The sequence below is a fragment of the Ptychodera flava genome, chromosome 21 (assembly GCF_041260155.1).
Source record: "Ptychodera flava strain L36383 chromosome 21, AS_Pfla_20210202, whole genome shotgun sequence".
Taxonomy (NCBI): domain Eukaryota; kingdom Metazoa; phylum Hemichordata; class Enteropneusta; family Ptychoderidae; genus Ptychodera; species Ptychodera flava.
In genome coordinates, this window is record NC_091948.1 from 34,327,631 (window position 1) to 34,349,628 (window position 21,998).

Genomic DNA, 21,998 nt, shown 5'->3' on the forward strand with positions numbered 1-21,998 from the left:
TATACTCTTAGTTCCAGTAGGTATAAAATTACCCCAAAAATGTCTTAAAAATACAAAATGAAAGATGTCCCTGTAAAATTGACAGTTTCACAAAGTTGCCCCAAAAATTCAAAATTCCAGATTTCAGCCTAATTTCAATATATCATATTAACATAAACCTAGGAACCTGTTTACTAAATATCAAAGCAATCAGACTGGTAAATTTTGAGAACAAATTTTTTGACCAAAAATGAGAAAAATTGCCCCCAAAATACAAAATTGCAGATTTCATCCCAATTTCAATATATCTTATTAACATAAACCCTAGGAACCTGTACGCTAAATATCAAAGCCAACAGATCAATAGTTTAAGGAGAAAAAAAATTTTGACTAAAAAGGCAAAAAATTGCCCCCAAAATAAAAGAAATTGCCAGTTTCACCTAACTTCAATACATTAGGAATCTGCGTACTAAGTTTCAACCCAATCTGACCAATATGCTTACTGAGTTTTAGCCATTTGCAGGATTTTTCCTTACCCCCTCATTTGCATATTTTTTGCACTGACATGTTCATTTGAACAAATTCACATCTCCACCCCTGGGTGCACCTGTACACCAAATACTAAGATGGCAGCCATTGCGGTTTAGGAGTTTTTTATCTGGATGGACTGACAGACAGACATACATACATACATACATACATACACACACACAGACACCATTTTGCCACCTTATAAGAATACCTCCTATTTGCATATATACATATGCATAATGGGAGCTGAAAAAACTGAAGCACCTACCATCTTTATGCATGATCCTAGGGATAACCTTTTCAAATTATGGTGAAATTTTCAAATTGTAATTTTGGGCAATTTTTCCCATTATTATTAAAAGCAAATTTCAATAAAATGTTACTATTATTCACACATAAAATGGTGTTTGTGCTTGCACTAACAGCTCATTTTACACAATTTCTAGCAATGTCAAAACACCAATAAAGCAAAAGACACTGTGGACAGTAACCTCATGTAATAAACACCTTTGTATGACTGTAATATTTAAGGAATACTATTGATGCAACAAACAACTGAAAAGTTTTTCATATTTTATTGTTTTGCATTTGTATTTATATCTTTATTTTTTATGTATTTGTTTGATCTGAACAACACGATAAACACCATTTTAAGTGTAAGTAATCTGAGTTTGACACGGATGTTTTGTGAACTGTCAACACTGCTCCCTCCTTACTCAAGTTCACTATAAGCCGTAACATGATCCTCCAGATTTCTCTCAGCCATCTAGGTCCTCCTCTGTACACAGGACACAGCCTCAGTTAGACTTTGCTTTGCCACCTTTCATTCATTCAGTTCTCTTGGTTTGCCATTCATAAGCTGCTGGCAATCCTACCTCCACCCTTTTCCTCCACCTTTGTCTCTGCCATTTTCTTTCAATCATCACCATAGATTCCATCCTAACCCCATTCCTTGGGAATTCTACTCTATTTCCTCACTTTCGGCCTCTCCGGATTGATCCACACTTTGCAAAGTAGCCTGACCTTGTCTCTAGGTCATCAACTGACCTACACTCCACTGCTTGACTGAAGGGACCCTCTCCAATATTTAGTTATGCTAGTAATGTGTCAGTTTATTTTAGAAGATGTCAATTTTATTGCTTGTACGTTTCCTTCTCTGTCGGTTGCTAGTAATTTTGCAATAAAGCATTCTCAGTTTATCATGATGGAGTTGTGGTTTGTTCACAGTCATTGATAGAAGGTCTTTGGACCTTCTATGGAAAAGCTTGCCAGAGGCATGTCATTTAACCCCTTGACTACCTATGGCGCCGGATATATCCGGCGCCATATTGAATTACCATATACCTTGAGTGCTGGAAATATCCGGCACAGTTAAATAGGTGTATTTGCTCCGTTTTTGTCGCTAAAAATCCCGTAATTTCGGCGTCGGCACGCAGCGCGACTAAGACTGATGTATTCCGATCTGGCCTGAATGTGATTGCGCCCCCGTACGTCCGAGTATGGCCAAAATCCGGAAGCAAATGTCGTGACCCATGACCTCGACCCTGAAAGGTCAGGCTGATCACAGAAGCGTCGCGCTGATTGTTTACAGTTTTCAGAAGTACGGACGATCGCGAAGATGTTTATGGTTTGTTTTTTTTTAATGAAATGAAATGTTTATTTATTGAAAACAAATGATTTATAATCATAACCATTTTAGATGCATGTTTCTGCAAGGAAGACATAAAGCAGGTGTTTACAAATATAAAATGTGTTGATTTTCAAATACAGAATCATGTCAGATGCTGATGTTTGTGGTTCATTTACTCTGCCTTTTGTGAGAAAAATCTCAAATAGGTACATGATAACATCTATAAATAAAGTAAAGGGTAGTTATTATTACATATATGTAAAGACAATGCCATGAAAATTGCAACTGTATTCAAATTTGCGTCATTTTATGGATTCAAAACACGTCCTGATGCTTCAAATATTCATATTCTTTGCCAACTCTGGTCACATGATGTGTCATGTGATCAGTCACGTGACCTGGAAATACAAAACGTATGTATGAAAAAGTGGGAAATTTCATGCTGATTCAGAAAATATATGGTTTATTGGTACTTACTTAATTTTTACTCTAAGCAGTGTTCATGCAATGACCACACCTAAGATTTTATCAATATTTCCATAAGGGCCCTGGTATATAGGAATACATTGGCCTTGGTAGTCAAGGGGTTAAGTACACTTGTGGATATTACAATGAAAGAAGTAAAATAATGCATGTAAGCCTCAAATTGTGATGGATATTGGAAAGAATTTCTGAAATCTTATTCAATATTAAGGATCATCACAAAATTATGCACTTCTTTTATTAAAATTCTGCAAGATCAATGAAAATTACAATCTCGAAACTGGTCTGTTTTTATCAACCTTAAACTTTGCTTTAAATCTTTGCTGGGGTAGATCATGATCCCATTTTCCAGCAATGATCATTCTAGCTCCCATTCTTCCAATTTCATCCGCTGATTTGGCTGCATAACCATTTCCACCAACTATTATCCCAAGTAACGGTGTAATCATGTCACAGTACGGATAACAGGTTGGTGTGTGTGTGGTAACACAACAATCACCTTGTGTTGATACTGGTGTCACACCTATGTAAAGAAGATTTGTCATTTAGAACTACGGTACAACATCCATAAGACAATGGAAAAACCAAAGGGGCAGCTAAAATGTCATACACAACTTATATATCTTGTCTCCCTATACTAATGTATATCAACTCAAACACTTGTTATATCAGTGCCTCATTCACTTTACCGGAGGAAGCTAGCAAGTTGCAAAACAAAAACCTGCAAAACTGGACTTCTTTGCTGAACTGGCAACAAATTAAGTTACAAAATTAATATCAGATGAATATAAGGGTGTAAAAAGAGAATTCTGTTACATTTACACAGTTACTGCTTGACCACGGTGTTGACTGCAACTTGTTATATTGTAATAAAAGCTGAGCCATCCAAATAAAATGCGTTCAGTACTATAGGTTATTTAATGGACCAGTAGAAAATGCAAAATCATTACATGTGATCTTGCTCTCGTTATTTCTCGACGATCTTACCTCTAACAAACTGAAATAGTCCATCAAGCAGGGGTTTCAATGCATTCTTATCTCCTTCTGTCTTGTACCAATCAGAAACTTCTTCAGGTGTTCTCAGCTCTCTCTCATATTGTTTTCCATGACCAACTTTCAAATAGTATTTCCCTTTAGAGTTAATTTAAGAGTATCCATGTATTAAATTTGAAAAGTATCCATGTATTAATAATATTGAAAAGTATCCATGTATTAATATTGAAAAGTATCCATGTATTAATATTGAAAAGTATCCATGTATTAATATTGAAAAGTACCCATGTATTAATATTGAAAAGTATCCAAGTATTAATAATATTGAAAAGTATCCATGTATTAATATTGAAAAGTATCCATGTATTAATATTGAAAAGTATCCATGCATTAATATTGAAAAGTATCCATGTATTAATATTGAAAAGTATCCATGTATTAATATTGAAAAGAGTCATAGGTATATTTTGAATAATACAATGTACTATCAATTTAGGTAATATCTACAGGTGCCTTTTTCATGATAGTAAGATAAAGATTGTACTCTATTTTCTGCAATGTAGCATTGGAAAAGGTCTTTGAATGGAATTCATTTATTTAGATCACAAATTCCTCCCCCAAATGTTACATCAAAAATACAAAAACATCGATTTAAAAAAATTCATGATCACCAATGTGAGTCAAAAAGTGAAGTTCAATGCCTGATGTGAGCCTGTATTTACCCTTTGCACCATCCAGAAAGAACGCTAACATTATTTACCATCATTACAGAAAAACTGATGAGAATTTTTCAAACATCACTTGCTGGCTGATAAGTTAGTTCACGAGAACTATACTGCAAGTTCATGTGAATAAGAACAATACTGCAAGTACTTTGTAACAAATGAACTAACTACATTGTATTAAACATTTTGGAAGATATGTCAAGTAAATAAAACTATTTAAAATAGACCATCAAGTTATAACAATGTTGTCTACTGATTAATCACGTATCATATTATAGCTTTGTCAATACCAGTGAATTTTGTGATGTCATCCAACCAGATTATTACCGATAATGTATTGGCCCCAGATGTTATTTACATCTACAAGTTCACTACCATTACCAAAACTATAAAATAATAGCAATAATGTACCCCCTCCCTGCCCATAATGGACTCAAGCAAACTTTGCACTCCGTAATGAACTTGGCTTCACCTTGTACATTGTCATGTCGCACAAAGTTTGCTTTCTTCCAATATGGGCCAGAAGGGTGTACATTATTGCTAAAATAATGGTATTCTGAACAATACTTGTATAATGAATGAAAATATAACGTTTACATACCATCAGGGTATTTGATTGGTGGCAATAGGTAGCAGTGAAAGAGATCACCTTTAGTGTAGTGAAGGTAGCCACTTGGCATATCTTTTAATCTTTCAGCATCGTTGTCACTGATTTCAGCAAATACAACGGTTTGAGTCAGCAATGTTGTGTCTAAGACCTTTCCTGGAGGAAGTAAGTCTCTAAATTCTGTGAAGGCTCCAGTTGCAAGAAGTACCTTCTTAGCAAAGATAACTTGTCCTTTGCTCGTGGTGACTTTTAAACATTTGGATGCATCTGATTTTGTAATTTCAGTCACCTGATCTACGACATCATCAATGACTTGGCAACCTTGCTGTTGAGCAGCTGTTTGTTGCGCAATAATCTGTAATCTTGGACTCACATGACCACTACCCTGCTTTATCAACAGAGCTTCAGAGTCAGTTCGGATTGACAGGAAGGGAAATTTCTCAGTAACTTCATTCTTGTCCAGAATTTGGATTGGAATGTTCATGGCTTTTGCATTCTCAATTTCTTGCTGTCGGAGTTCATCATTCTTAGTAACAACTTACAGAGAACCAACCTCCCAGAAGAACTTCACTCCTGAACAAAAAAGTAATTAAGTTGAGCATGTTTTTGGACATTGCAGGCCGAATTTCTTTCCTAACAAAACATTCCTATCTCGTCCTGGTAATTCGAAAGATTCAATATCATATTTATCTTGCCATGCCTAAATTACCATGTTTTTGGTCCATCCTTGTCAACTTTTAGAGTTTACAACTTATTTAAACTCATTTTACTCATGTGTAAATTAAGTTTTATGGTGCTTACCTTCAGAAATGTGCACATACGAGAGAGAGAGAGAGAGAGAGAGAGAGAGAGATTGTTGTACATAGCACAAGTTTCACATCTATAAATTGTACTCATGTTCTTGTTACATGTTTAGGATACTACGGATCAATACTTTATGAGAGAAGTTCCCTATGCAATCATTTACCAGGTCTAGAGGACATTATTCCTTCTGGACAGACAAATACCGTAAATTTAAATGTAATAATATTACAAACGATGTCTTGCTTTACAAAGTAACACTACCTGAGAACATCATGCTTCATTTTTACTATGAGTTTGAAAACTTTTGAACACAATTGCAGGGACCAGATACAGTCACACACTGCTCTTACAAGCTGTCTAGACCTGTGAAATATATTTCTTGCCAGGATATTTATAAATGCGTAATTAGTCAATGTTAATTTTCTTATACTTAAAGCAAAACAATTACTTATGTTGTCAAAATATAACACACAATTAATAAAACATTTGCTAACATACTTGCTAGGATGTTGAATATAGAAAAGGAAAACTAAACACATGTGTTGAGAACTTATGGAATAAATATCTGCCAGTGAGACAATGCCGTATGTAAAAAATCTTCTATTTAGACTGAAATACTTCTTGTGAAATATTTTCCTTACTGAGACTCTCATGAATGGAATATGCTTTAACTGATCAAATAAAAACTGTAGTGAACTAAAAGTTATAATTACTGTCACACATCTGAACAATTCAGGCTGTTATGGATCACTGTAGGCTAACTAACACCACTAATAGTGTAAGATGCATGCCAGATGCCACATCAGTATGGTCTTCATTTCCATCTTATTAGCATCATCATTTTTAGGATATGAATGATTACAAAAATTACTGATTGAAAATATATCTTTTTAGCTTGTCAACCGACAAAAGCACTTTGTTTGAATATAGTTAGGATAGTGTTCTACAGTCAGTTATGTACTTTTGTCTTCTTTCACAAGGTAAGTATTAAAATATTGTAATGTTTGATCATGACATGAGAAATCTATCATAACATACCCTTGCTCTATTTCAAAATGTGATTATCTGGCATGAAGAAGTGACAGATATAATGATGTAATGAAATATTTAAAATCATGGCAAAGAAACAGCCTAAAGGGCCAGAAATGCTAACTTTTAATGATTTTTCATTATTTTGGTTTTTGTTGTCAGACATAATTTCTTGTTCTTCCCCAAATCATGTTGATATACAGAGGGATCAACTTGTCAACTTAGCCTTTACATGTATAGGTTGCATTGTTATAGGTGACAAGTGAATTCTAGTCAAAACTAAATTCAAATGCAACCATATAACAGTACCTTTTACACATGTATATAGATGCTATGTTGACACTGAATAGTGGGTGTTGCAACATTCTTTTGGGAGAAGAATAAAATCTTGTAATTGACGTACAAAATAAAAATAATAAAACATCAAAAGTTAGCATTACTCAGTATGGTGAATGGGCAAATAGATCATTTGACATTAAAACCCCTGTAGCTGTAACTCTTGAAATCTGTTGACCTGAAAAAGGCTTTCTAGTTTCTCTGGTTTTCTTTAAATTTTACAAATTTAAAGATATAGTCTTTTACCACAGAAAAATTGGACAAGTAAATTTAAATTTTAACCATTATTTTGATTTCCCGCCATTTTTAAAAACTGGTAATATTACAAAGAAAACAAAGCATCTGATGTCCCAGTGGAAAACAGTCAGCACTATGCATCATATTGGACTATTCTGTCGTTTCTTTGAAGATTCCAATTACATAATGCACAACGTAAAGTGTTTTTACTTTATTTGCATGAGGGTGCCATTTTACGTTTGGGTACACGTTTATACATGCAGTCCCAGTGGACAGTTTATTATACTTGTATAAACACCCCTCAATGAGTATATTCCCACAAACTTGTTTTAGTTTAGAAGTAAAATCACAAAAATAATGCTAAAAGATACAGCTATTGGGCCTTTAATTTATTATTGAGCAATATGTCAAAATGCGCAAATGATGTATTGCACCCTTATACATACTGCAACATACAATGCACACAGTTTTACTGTTAAAGCAATTAAATGAAACTGTCTGCAACTTTCTTGAAGTAATGAGGTACATTGAAATGTTAATGGAATAAAAACCACAAGTGATGAATTGTTTGCATAAAAGTGACTGAATGCAAAAACAAAACTTGTCGAGCATTGTACAGTATGTCTGATTTGTGTCATGGTTAACTTACAATATGGTGGTAAAAAAATCTCAATGATGCCTTTGATATGGATGTTGATTATGCATTGGTGACCTGAAGTTAGGTCAACTGATACAATTCATCAAAAAGTCAAACACTGTATACAAACACATGACATGGTAGTTAAATCTTTGATGTCAGGTGGTGATAAAATTCAACAGGTCAGGTGTTTCAATGTTTGTTAACCTGTCAGTCTACCTTACACACCCAACAATGAAGTTACCATTTTATCACTGCTGCAGCTTTTTTTGATAAAATGGCAGTCTATATCTGTGACTGATATATTATTTATTGCTGTTTCAAGATTTCTTGTCACAGTCTTTTAACTTCAATGATATGAAAGTTAAATAGAAAACTTGAAATTTTGACAAGGCAGACACTCCTACCCTTTGAGATTTAGTAAAGAATTTATCTGTAATTCATATACCTGATTTCACTTCAATTTCATTATATCGTTCAATTGATCTCTTGGAAAGTTCTGCCCAGATTCGATCTTTATCAAACAGCCTTGTGATTCGACCTTCATCGTAGTGAGCTCCAAATATGCCGTGTTTGCATTGATGTCTGTCCTGTAATGTTTTTAAATTAGAAATGAAAACATATTGTATCATAATATTACTTATCAAGAAGAAATCAGTTTTACATGTGCTATGTTTGACTGAACTTCAGTTGAACAAGAAAATCTGCTGCTGCAAATGAAAGCAATTTGTGAAACCATGGGAAAGCAGCCTGTATTACATGTAGGTAGAAGTATCAATAGAAAGATACAACATATACGATATTTGTATAGAGATGAAAAAATCAGCAGGTCCCAAGTATGGGATTTTCAAACAAAATTTAAGTGCTACATTTTGAAAAACAGATCAATATATAATCATCCTGTACAACAAAGTCTGCATTTGCTTCAGAGTTTGATACTTTTCATTATGATCTGCTGTTCAATCCTGTATTTTTACTGCATATATGACTCACAATCATAGAGAGTAGAACGAGGCAATTGTCTACATTATAATCAAACTGTCTCCTTCTTTTGTATCATTTTCAGAGCAGCAATTATAGTTTACAATTGGACCAAAAGAGTTTTAGTGGTTCCTGTGGTAACGGCATGATCAAAAGATCATGCTGCTCCTTGAGAAATGCCAGAGATTACATTACCATGCCCTGTCCAATGCGTTTTAATTGGTCGAGCTGAACCATGTGACTGCCCACAAATACACAGTAATGGTTTGTTTTCATGCCCGTGAATATGTATAATATCGTAAACATAGTAACTTTACAGCTAAAACGAATATGGTGATTTGTACAAAGATCATAATCAACCACAAAATAAAATGGAGCATTTGTGGGCCAAGTTTAGATGCTTTTTTTCAAAAAAATCTCCGGATTTGCAAAAATTTTGCAGCGCGCACTACTCACTGACAGGTTCTGGGGCCCCGTTGTCGTTCGCACGGGAAATTTTCGTAAATTTTGATGGTTTTTCAGGGTTCGTTGATAATATAATGGAAATAACAGACTCCGCGCTGACCATTAACGTTTATTTATGGGCGGGGGGCGAGAGGAAAGCCAAATTAACGGGCTCGGCAAGCCTCGCCCGTTAATTTTTGGCTTTCCTCTCACCCTTGCCCATAAATAAACGTTAATGGTCAGCGTGTTGTCCGTTATTTCTCTAATAAACGACGCAAACCCATGATATGTATGCACATAATGAGGTATGTCAACTATAAAAGAAACACTGCCTCATGCCACCATGGATAGTCTATGATACCACTTAATACCACAGACAAAAAGAACTTTCTTTACATGTGTTAATACCAACAAAACTGTACTTGGTGAGCATGCAGTTGCCGAGATCTGCTAGATAGGTCAAAGGTCACCTTGGGTAATCTCAAAAATTCTGGAAAAAATGTTTTCCAATACTGATCAATATATAACATGGACTAAACCTACCGGTAGCTCATGTGGTTTCCCAAATACATGAAAAGTAGGTTACAGGTCATCCAAGGTCATCAGAAAATGGGGAAAATTTGTTCCACACTGGTCAATGCTTTACCAAAGCCAAACATCTAGACTTTGCAGTTTCAGACAATATGTCAAAGTACGTCAAGAGGGGTCAAAGCCATCCAAAAATGAGGGGTAAAAGTAGTCTCACAACAAGCAATATCCAACAAAAACCAAACTTTTAGGTGCCATTAAAAGGTGTAGAAGTAGGTCAAAGGTTATCCAAGGTCTTTCAAAAAATTGGGGTAAAAATTTGATCACATACTGGTAGAACAGTAAGTTAAATCAGGAGATCTTGGATTTTCTAATACTATTTCATGATTATCGTAGGTATTATTTGCAAATGCCAATGGCCGCCAAATCTCACAAACCGATTGAAATGCCTTTAGCAATCTTGGAATTACTCAGACTGCTAAAAGGCCAGGCAGTTCTTATATTTAAATTGATATTTCCCCAAAGTCCAATATTCTACCAAAAAGCTTACATGCAGTGGTTTTCTAGATCAAGACTGATAACGAAATAGATATAAGAACAACAATTCTAGCCCTTTCCCTATATTATGAGTGTTCAGTCATAATATGGCCAAGGTTGGGTGGCAAAATCCACGTGAGTGTCATCTGAAATTGGTCATGTTTTTTTTCAAACAGCACAAGGGGTCGGGGGTGGAGGGGAGTGTTTACCTATGAGGCATGACTCAAGCTATACCTTGTTGGCAATCACAAGATTATCACTGCATTATCTTTGACAAAATCAACAACAAACCCACCATACCCTCTCTGGTGGTTGGGGGTTGTTGTCAATTTAGTTATTTCAGTGATAATCTGTCGAAAATTCGACAGATTAGTAATTCCCACCCTTGCTTGCTTTGGTGCACTAAAACACATCATATAGTAGCTGCAACACAGCGATAACACTTCATGTAAGACTGTCAAATGCAGTGTTCTCCACAGCTTAGAAATCAGAGGGGTGGCCAATTTACATAACAATGCATAATTTGCACATTCTTTTGTTGTGAAAATGTATTCTTTTGTGCAGTTATTAACATATGAATAGATTGCTCCAAAAACAGAGGGGTGGCCTACCCCTGTAAATCCCCATGGTAGAGAACCCTAAAATGACAAATACATGAGACAGTGAAAGAGAAAAGGTATACAAAACTGGTAGTATTAAAGATGAGACCAAGACACCAATGGTTTGAAGTATAATCTTTATTGGCAAGATGTATCATAGACGAATATACGGTATTAATACAAAATAAAGCTTTGTTCTCACTGTGAGTTTTTTGGGTGTTGCAGGGTATTGACACTTTGCAAATACAGGGGATTCGCCCAAGGAAACTGTGTGCATCCACACCCTATAAGTTAAGGTCTTTGTTTTGAAACAGACACGGACCTAAACGACCTCTACGGTTATGTTGGGCATCATGCATCAACAAAAATGGCTTATGGATTTATTGCCTGTTGATCGCCAAGGATTTCACACAGATAATCATAGAATGGCATGGTCTTCCTTCCCCAACTACTTCTGTAATTGTGTTCGATTATATATTTGAATTTGCCTTCATGGATTTTACTTTTCTGTGACACTGGTCAGGGTTTCTCTATAGTCCCTTGATTACCCCTGGGGACTACTCTTTTTTATTTTCATGGGAGGGTGCCACCCGACTTATAAAATTCTACCATGAATATTTCTAAAATTACGTTGTTAGATATTTTGCTTGACAATTTCTGGAAATTTTCATCTTTATTCTGTTGCTTGTGAAGGTTTCCCTAAAGAACAGGACCTCTGCTTTGTTATCAACTCATGTTTAGGGTTTGAATGATGAAAAATTGATCCATTTTTGGGGATTTTTTGATGAAAAATTGATCCATTTTGGGGGCACATGCCCGTATAACATTTATGTAGGAGTACCTCCCAGGGGCTTGGCTGCTTCTTTGTCTGCAACTGTTCAATAAACTGCATTGTCTCTGGAAGTGCCGTCCATCAATTTCTGGATGCCCTCTGGATTTCCACATCTGGCTGCGTAGGACACGTCTGTCATGGTTAAACTCAACGACACCTGAACAAAGACCTTAGGTTACCTCAAAAATATGACCAAAAGTTGCCGCAAGGGCGCGTTTTTCAGCGTCGGTAATTTTTGATGCGTTCACATGCACTGCAAACGCGGAAGCCAAGTCCGAGCTCGGACTCAGGTCCACCCCTTGATTCCGTCCTAAATTAACGCCGGCACAGGGGGATTAATAACTGTTCTCACATAATTTTTAAGTCATACTCAGATCAGGGGCGGTGCTAGGCCAGCGAAAACGTTGCTGTGAGAATGCTACTAGTGCAACAAGGGAGCCATCATTATTTACAGCCTGTGGGTTGGAGGAATTTGATCAGAAACTAAGTTTGAAATTTCAAGTAAATCCTCCTGCAAACCATTGTAAATTTGAGTAACCCGGCCCTCATAACACAGATATTTTCACTGATCCTCCTCCTACCTAGAAAGGTTATCAATACATGTATTTGTAAAATTCACAATAATACAGCTATATAGTAAAGACCTTTCAAATCATGATGTACCCTGCTAGATTATCTCATGACAGTATTGAAAAAGGTGAAACTAACAAAATGAAATTCAAAGTCACAACAAAATATAGAAAGCTCAGACTACAGTATAATCAGTATACAACCATATAGTATTGTTTACTTTGGATGGGTATCATGACAGTTTTCACTGACAGGGCAGAATTTGAAAGTACAGGGGAGAACATATGAGAGGCTGAGGGGGAGTATCAAAAGGGGGTTGTCCCCTCTCATGTCAAACATTTTGAGAACTTGATTGTGTTTCTCTACTGTACAATGGTGCAGTCTGGTGCAATCTTAGAGGCGTCTTCCATTTATTGTATCTAAATAGAACAGCCAGGGGGGAGCACAAGAGGGGGATTCACAGTCCCCCTCCTCGCATCGTAATTTTTTAGAAATTACTGTGCCATCTGGGAAGTGCACTCATTTGACACAAAAAATTAGTATTGAGCAACCCCCTTGTAGCTTTCAATTTTTGAGTGACCTCCCGGCTTCCTCAGATTCCTCCGACCCCCCCCCCCCTCCCCTCTTAAGGCCGTAAATAGTGAGAGCTCGTGGACATATATCTCCCAGCTAGCTGCAGCACAGGCTCTAGAGTCAATGCAGGCGAACCGCGGCTAGCGGTTCGCCTGCATTGACTCTAGAGTCAACGTGAGCAACAGCTCCTGAGACTTACAGGCTTGTCACAATACGACAACTTGCCTTGGGTTCCTTGGGTCCAATGAGACAGACTTTCAAGCGTGGAGCGGCGAGTGTGGCGTGTCGTGCCGCAGCTGAGCCGATCAGACCCGCACCGACAATGCATAGGTCGTAGTGGGTGACAAGGTTTCTCTTTCTGTACGCCGCCATATCCTTCAATTCTTTGTGGGCTCTATGGAAAACTAAGTCGGAAATACGTCACTTATGGGTCATTGCAAACTATGCTGCCATGCCACAGTACTGAGGAGGCTATACCATTATTTTTTAGGGGTAGCCGATAGTTGTGAGGGGCTGAATACGCGTGATAATGGAAGGGTGGGACCACATACCCCGCCAAACATCATGCATATCTCATGATTTACAATTGATTTTGACAAGCTGAGAAGCTTGAGAAGCTGTTTTTTTAGGGCAATTTTTGCCCCTTTTTGATCAAAACATCTATTTCTCTGTAGCAGCATGTCCAAATTGATTGGATGTGTATAGATGTGGTGAAATTTCAATATATGTCTTTTTAGGGCAATTTATGCCAGTTATGATCAAAAAGTCTGTATTCTCTGAAAGGGCTTGTCCAATTTCTTTGAAATTTGCTACATAAGTCCCTTAAGATTTGTTTAAATCATGCTCTTTTTTGCGGTTGAAAAATTCTTCAGATAATTGTCATTCAGCATTTGCTACACACAAACGATTAGTCATGCAGATTTATTCAGTATTTGCTATAGAGAAACCTTCAAAGTCAACTTTTTGTGTGTTTTTGTGGTGGGATTTGTTGGATAGATGGCATTCTATGTAGTGTATTGTTGAATGTTAAAAAATATGTTGCTGTTGTTTTTAAGGCTTTTTTTTGAGAAAAAAGATCTGAAAATGCCTTTTTAATAGCAAAATAATACATAATGACTTGATATGTTGTTTTATCATAATTGACGTGTTTCTACTTGTTCACCCATTCTTGCATTCATCATTGCAATAAAATGCTTTGAAAAAAATGAACCTGATGTGGCCTGCATCTGTTCACCTCGATCTTAAAAGGCAAATTTGACAACCATACCATAGTTTCAATGTTTTACCTAGTGTACCTGCTTGGTTTGTACGCAGGAAACAAGTAGAAAACAGGCTCTATAAATTTATAATTTTCAAGTGATCAGAATACAAAAGTCCTGAAAAGATAAGATGATCACAATTTCCAGTATATCAATCTAAATGTACAAATTTTATTCTGCGTCTACATTTGCCGGCCGCAGATGGAATATCTATACCTGGCAATCATTAATTTAGATTGATTTTCTTTTTTAAACGAAATTTACCTTTCAATAAGTCAGCAAAAATCAAATGTCGGAAATGCCTTTTGATGTGTTGGAGTGGCACGGTTCTACGGCGATTTTATTATCTTCCCTGAGGCAGTTGGCGGCCGGGGCCGTGCTGATAGAAGGTAAGAAAGTCTCGTACTGCTCCTGAGTGGTCAAACCAAGTCTTGACAGAACGGATGTAGGGCTATGTTGTCGAGTATTGCGAATGAGGCGACGAATGTGCTCAGTAAAGGTTTTGCAAAACCGACCAGCAAAATTGCCGAGGACAAGACAGTCGGGAAATAGGAATTTGCGACAGGCGTATCCGATAAAGAGCTGACAATTTTCCGTACATAAGTGCGTGAATAAGAATGTCAGGCGGCGGTAGCCGGGTGACTCAATGCGTGTACGTAGCGTCCAACCAATTTATGAAAATTGAAAATTGAAATCACCTTCAAAATGCATTTTCATTTGAATGAAATAACAACCAATTTTTAATATTCGTTTTTGCAGACAAAATTTTTATTTTACCGATTTTTTGGTACGGTTTTCGCGGCCAATCAATTCCCAAAATTATTAAACAGCCTTTTGGCATAGAAAGCAACATTTGAAAAGTTTCAAATCGAAAATTATTTTTCATTTTTATCTTCGTTAAAAAAAACCGATTGGCGGCCCGTTTTAAATAAAGCTTCTGCTATTTCATTATTATGAAATATAATTCTGTTTCGCCTTCTTTATATTTTGAATCCGAAAAGCAATTTCAGTAAACACAAATTAAGCCCTAATCAATTAATCGTGTTTCATTCATAAGATTTGAAGACACAAGTTCGGGTTTACTTTTATTGAACGTTCCTTGTTTCATATTTTGAATTTAATTCATTTTTTAAAAATGATGTTGCCATTCTCAACAAAGCATAAAAATAACTTCAAGTCTTCAACTTTATTCTATCTTAACATAACAAAAATGGTATTTCTTCCGATTTTGTAAAATATAAAATATAGGATAATTTTGACATTTGAAGGAGAACAAAAATGATGAGAATCGAAACTTGTTAATACTAAATCATGTACGACTAATTTAAAATGAATTCGCTGTTCATTTTGTTACTTGCGAAAATTGAAAATTGAAAATGGTAAGTTTAAACCATTTTCATTTTTTTGAAAATGGTCGAAAAACGACTTACATGTTGTTTTCAATTTCTTTGCTGTTCCTGGCCCTCTACCGGCCAGTGGGCGAGCAGCGATGCGTGCGAGATTTTCGGCTTCCGTCAACGCAAGAACTGCGGTAAATTAAAATGGAGATGTCTTCCTTAGTCTCTGAAGAGTTTATGCGGCAAATGGTTGTTTTTGAAGGTAAAACACACCGCGAGATAGCATGTACTTTGAAAGACTTGTTTCCTGATCATAATCTGTCAGGATTAAGCGAGAGATCAGTGCGCAGATTTTGTGAAATACATGAAATTAAGCGACGCCACACGCCGAACAATGACCAATAATGATTAGCACAACATATACTGTTAACATAACGAGCACTAGCAACGCTCAAAATATGCCCTTAAACAAAAATCCTTATAAGCGTCCAGAAACTCCGGTCGATGCTGGGTCATGTTAATTATAATATGACACCACACACCGGATCGCTCACTATAGTCAGTCATAGAGTGGCTAACTCTCGGAACTCTCTCAACAACGAATCTGGCTTCTCCTCGAGGACGAAGATGACTTCATCACACAACCAAGCGGAGGGATACAAAACAAGAGAGCGACTGATGAAGGAACCGCATTTTTGGTTCCGAAACACCGTTATTAAAGACGAATCACTCAATCAACAAGTCATCGTTGATGACACAGTCCCCACTTGTTAATGGGTACTTTGATTACATGTCCTAAGAGGATAGAGTCCTCTTCATTAATTGAGACATGCCCAAGTTTTGGCTAAGGACACGAAAAAATTGTAACAAAATGGCTGCCATGCAGCCATATTGGATCATATCAAGAACAAATTGACATACATATGTATGACATAGGTTAATGTCCTTGTACCAACTTTGAATAAAATCGGTTAAGATATGCCTTAGAGTATTATGGCCCTCGACAGGTAAAAATCGTAATAAAATGGCCGCAAGGCAGCCATATTGGATCGTATCACATAACAAATTGACATGCATATGTATGACATTGGTCAATGTCCTTGTACCAACTTTGAATAAAATCGGTTGAAACATGTCTGAGTTATTGCTCTGTACATGAAAATATCGTAATAAAATGGCTGCCTAGCGGCCATATTGGATCGTATCACATAACAAATTGATGTACATATGTAAGACATAGGTCAATGTCCTTGTACCAACTTTGAATAAAATCGGTTAAAACATGTCTGAGTTATGGCACTGTATATGAAATATTGTAATAAATGGCCGCCTGGCGGCCATATTGGATCGTATCACAAAACAAATCGACATGCATATCTATGACATTGGTCAATGTCCTTGTACCAACTTTGAATAAAATCGGTTGAAACATGTCTGAGTTATGGCTCTGTACATGAAAAAATCGTAATAAAATGGCCGCCTGGCGGCCATATTGGATCGTATCACAAAACAAAATGACGTGCATATCTATGACATTGGTCAATGTCCTTGTACCAACTTTGAATAAAATCGGTTGCAACATGTCTGAGTTATGGCTCTGTACATGAAAAATTCGTAATAAAATGGCCGCCTGGCGGCCATATTGGATCGTATCACAAAACAAATCGACGTGCATATCTATGACATTGGTCAATGTCCTTGTACCAACTTTGAATAAAATCGGTTGAAACATGTCTGAGTTATGGCTCTGTACATGAAAAAATCGTAATAAAATGGCTGCCTGGCGGCCATATTGGATCGTATCACAAACAAATCGACGTGCATCTGTATGACATATGAAGTAATCCTTGTACCAAGTTTGAATGAAATCGCTTCTTGCATCTCTGAGATATCTGCGTGAACGGACGGACGGACGCACACACGCACGCACGGACGCACACACGCACGGACATGACCAAACCTATAAGTCCCCCCGGACGGTGTCCGTGGGGACTAACAAACCGGTTTACCGGAACCCAGATTACATGACTAGGGACTCGTGAGAAATTGTAGGGAGGGAGGGCCTAATTAAAAAGAGTATACGGAATCTAGGAATTGCGTTAGTTTATACATGCCCGTAGTATATTCAGGCAACACCACAATACCCATCTCAACACTACCTTTGTTGCGCCAAACTTACATAAGTCGGGGATTGAAATTGATTAGATAGAATAAAGTCTTTTGAGTTTGACCAATTTCGACACCTCTACATGCAGAGTCTCTGGTAAGCGTCACAGTGGTTAACTGGAAGTACATTTGTTTACGCATGGAGGTATAAAGTGAGAGTCGTCTTTTGCCCGTGATTAGGACACCAAGACTGGCCAAGACTGTATCGTGTTTCGAAAAATAAATGTTGACCTGGCCTGACACGAGTATGCCTATCGCGTTCATGTTAGGCCTGCCCGCAGCCTATGTGTTGTGGTGGGACTGTGGTTTACTTGCACGCGTGCGAAATACAGCATTTTGGTAACATTTTGATTGATACAAGTTGGCAGGATGGTGGACTTGTCACAAAATAAACCTGTTTGCAACGTTTTTATTATACCTGTCAATAGGCTTACGCCCATACCAGTCACAGTTCGATAGACACCATAGGACATAGATATTTGCAATATAGCAACCTTAACATATGGTCTTCAAAATCAATGTACGGAATTTTGATTGATCAATTATTAATGTTACAAATTTACGTGCAGTGTGATTTTGAAAATACTGGCCTCCCTCCCTATAATTTCTCTTGAGTCCCTTTCTGCATATGCCGCTGGTCATTCGCTGGTCCCAAGTGCATGCATTTAGAAGGCGGCGTTGAAGCCCGAATGGTGATTTGTTTGGAGTGAATATTCACCTACTTCTGGCTCGCGGCGCGTGCGTGGCACGTGAATTAGGCTTACCCCGATTCACCGGTGTCTCGCCATGTATTCCACACAAAATAAATGCAATGATCCTTTATTCACCACATCGTAATACTAAACAATCTTGGTAGAGCCGATGTGTGGAGTAGTCCTACCAGTATGGCGAGAGTGTCCGGCTTTGGGGAGGCGGCGTAGCCAAAGCCGGACACTCTCGCCATACTCGTACGGCCAATGTTTAGAGTTGCCCTCAATTTCCTTTATATCGTCTTCGGTAGCCAGTCTTCCGCAGCACATGCAGTGAGCGCGGGAACAAGTATGCGTTGCGGAAACTGGAAGTCTCGTACGCATTGATGCTGCTCACCCACTGGCCGGTATTGGCAGGATGGTGGACTTGTCCACAAAATAAACCTGTTTGCAACGTTTTTATTAATACCTGTCAATAGGCTTACGCCCATACCAGTCACAGTTCGATAGACACCATAGGACATAGATATTTGCAATATAGCAACCTTAACATATGGTCTTCAAAATCAATGTACGGAATTTTGATTGATCAATTATTAATGTTACAAATTTACGTGCAGTGTGATTTTGAAAAACACCGGCCTCCCTCCCTATAATTTCTCTTGAGTCCCTTTCTGCATATGCGCGCTGGTCATTCGCTGGTCCCAAGTTCATGCATTTAGAAGGCGGCGTTGAAGCCCGAATGGTGATTTGTTTGGAGTGAATATTCACCTACTTCTGGCTCGCGGCGCGTGCGTGGCACGTGAATTAGGCTTACCCCGATTCACCGGTGTCTCGCCATGTATTCCACACAAAATAAATGCAATGATCCTTTTATTCACCACATCGTAATACTAAAACATAGGGCCAAAGTCCCTGAAGCTACTATAGACATGGATACAAAATTAAGTATTTCCTTACTGTATGAAATTATCTCACTAAGGTCATCCTACGGACAAGTAAACTAAATATTAAAGCTGTCTGACCAGCGGTTTTGAAAGAACAAGCAACTCAACAGTTGACAGAGCTCTGTTGAGTTATGTAGAGAATAACCTTTTGTGACACATGTATTGATGAAGAAGGTGGATATCTTTGAATAACATTGTGAGTTCTGTTTAATAAGTTGAGACTGTACATACTCAGAGAAAGCACACTGAAGAGACAACGGTTTGAAACTTAAGAAGTTCAAGGTCATCAAAAGCATTATAAGGAATCGTGTTACACTTTCATTGCACTGTTTACACAGATCGCATAATTGCTATAAATAGCACATGAGGAATCTTTATACAGCCCAGCTTTACCATAAAAACCCTATCACTTTGACCACTCTTTTAATTGACCACTCTATTTTTTTTCCTCAAAAAGTAATTTTATTTTATCCTTACCAAGTCAACCATAATGGAAATTAGAACTTTCTCTATCTCTATCTCTATCTCTATTGACTATTTTGAGCAATTTCTTTTAGATAACATACAGGGCACAATAAATGACGGTTCAGAATATGTCAAAGTTGGGATTCAGGAAAGTTGCCTTTACATGTTTTAATCCTCCAAGATGGTAAGAATTTCACTATGACTGTCAAAAAAAGTTGAACTTTCTGATAATTCTACACTAAAATTATTTTGGCTTTGATGATTTCCTAATTAATTCAATTATTTAAAATCATATTAATTATTTTTTCTGGGTGAATTGATAGGGTTTATACAGTACAAGAATTACATACAATGTAAGTCAAATTTTGACCAAAATGACAAAAAAATTCCTTAAAAATACAGATTTGCATATTTCATCACAATTTGAACAAGTCTAAGTTGGGTTACCCCTAGGGACCTGTATACCAAATAACAAAGCTGTCTGACCAGCGGTTATGAAGAAGAAGATTTTTTACCAAAAACACCTTTTTTGGCATTAATTTGCCTATTTTCAACAATATCAAAAAATTAAAAAAATAGTTTCTCAAAATCGTATTTTTCATCTACACAACAAATATCAAATCAGTAAGTACTGCGGTTCTCAAGATATTTGAGTGGACGGACGCCTCACAGACAGACATACATACATACATACATACAGACTGACGACGGACGCCGGACGGATACCCATCCCAATAGCTTCTATAGACTATAGTCTATAGTAGTTAACAATCTTGGTAGAGCCGATGTGTGGAGTAGTCCTACCAGTATGGCGAGAGTGTCCGGCTTTGGCTACGCCGTGGGAGGCGGCGTAGCCAAAGCCGGACACTCTCGCCATACTCGTACGGCCAATGTTTAGAGTTGCCCTCAATTTCCTTTATATCGTCTTCGGTAGCCGTCTTCCGCAGCACATGCAGTGAGCGCGGGAACAAGTATGCGTTGCGGAAACTGGAAGTCTCGTACGCATTGATGCTGCTCACCCACTGGCCGGTAGAGGGCCGGGAACAGCAATTCAAATGAGTCGTCTTTCGACCATTTTCAAAAAAATGAAAAAGGTTGAAACTTACAATTTTCAATTTTCAATTTCTAATTTTCGCACGCACCAAAGTAAAATTGCAAATTTCTCTTAAATCGGTAAGACATGATTTTATTTCAAAGAGTTTCCTTTCTCTTCATTTCGTTTTTCATCAAATACATACAATGTCAATGCGTGTACGTAGCGTCCAACCAATTTATTGAAAATTGAAAATTGAAATCACCTTCAAAATGCTATTTTCATTTGAATGAAATAACAACCAATTTTTAATATTCGTTATTTCTGACAAATTTTTTATTTTACCGATTTTTTGGTACGGTTTTCGCGGCCAATCAATTCTCAAAAATATTAAAATGCATTTTAGCACAAAAAGGGTTATTTTAATGATTGAAATAAAATTTCATTTTCCATATTCATCTTAATTGAAAATACCAATTGACAGACCAATTTTAAAAAAGCTTCTATTATTTGGTTATTAATGAAACATAACTCTGTTTCGCCTTGTTCATATTTGAATCCGAAAAGCAATTATCAGTGAAAACAAAATGGGGGCATATTAAATATAAAATTTAGAATAAATTGAGGGAATTTGCTTCAGCAGACTGTCGCACTAAGTGGTAGGCTGTTGCATAGATAGTGGGGTAAACGCCTTGGCCCAGCTGCTAAGAAAAGCCATGCGACAGGGGCTAGTCCAGGATTACGTAGTTTTCGAAGGATAATATTTGCAGATATAATGAGCAGACCTTACGCTTAATTCCCCCATATGCAAATATTACACCGGAAAGTACATCAAAACAGAGTAGACGAATAGAGTCTTGGTCTACACGTCTGGATAGAATTGAAAAGCTTAGTGTCTGCTTCAGATCTTGTACGTATTATTTAGAATTTTAGAAAAGGTTAAAAACCTGAATGGAACAAGTTCCAAGAAATATACAGAGTATTGCTTCAAATTCTCTGTTTAAAAGAAAGTTAAAGGATTATTTTTATGAAGCAATGAATCAACGT

At 37.0% G+C, this 21,998-nt stretch overlaps 2 protein-coding genes across 3 annotated transcripts in view; both read right to left on the reverse strand.

Annotated features, from left to right (window-relative positions):
- Window positions 1-21,998, reverse strand: part of LOC139122088 (adiponectin receptor protein 1-like) — a 268,597-nt gene that overhangs the window by 131,530 nt on the left and 115,069 nt on the right. The window lies entirely within an intron of this gene.
- Window positions 1,070-13,479, reverse strand: LOC139122090 (uncharacterized). Of its 2 annotated transcripts, XR_011549392.1 has the most exons (6): window positions 13,281-13,461; window positions 8,440-8,581; window positions 4,943-5,521; window positions 3,611-3,754; window positions 2,736-3,146; window positions 1,070-1,809 (listed from the first exon to the last, which is right to left on the reverse strand). XR_011549392.1 is itself a non-coding variant. In XM_070687474.1 (4 exons), the coding sequence occupies exons 1-4, from the start codon at window positions 13,425-13,427 to the stop codon at window positions 2,890-2,892; spliced, it is 690 nt and encodes a 229-aa protein (XP_070543575.1). In that variant the 5' UTR covers window positions 13,428-13,479; the 3' UTR covers window positions 2,737-2,889. The 2 variants fall into 2 exon arrangements, 1 of the variants encoding a protein (XP_070543575.1); XM_070687474.1 differs by lacking the exons at window positions 1,070-1,809; window positions 4,943-5,521 and having other exon boundaries at window positions 2,737-3,146; window positions 13,281-13,479.

Excerpts from the sequence above, each read along its gene's own strand:
- LOC139122090 (XM_070687474.1), bottom strand. The coding sequence starts at position 13,427 with ATGGCGGCGTACAGAAAGAGAAACCTTGTCACCCACTACGACCTATGC. Across the intron at positions 8,582-13,280 it reads TTGGACCCAAGGAACCCAAG|GACAGACATCAATGCAAACA; the intron begins GCAAGTTGTCGT and ends AAAACATTACAG. Across the intron at positions 3,147-3,610 it reads ACTATTTCAGTTTGTTAGAG|GTGTGACACCAGTATCAACA; the intron begins GTAAGATCGTCG and ends TTCTTTACATAG.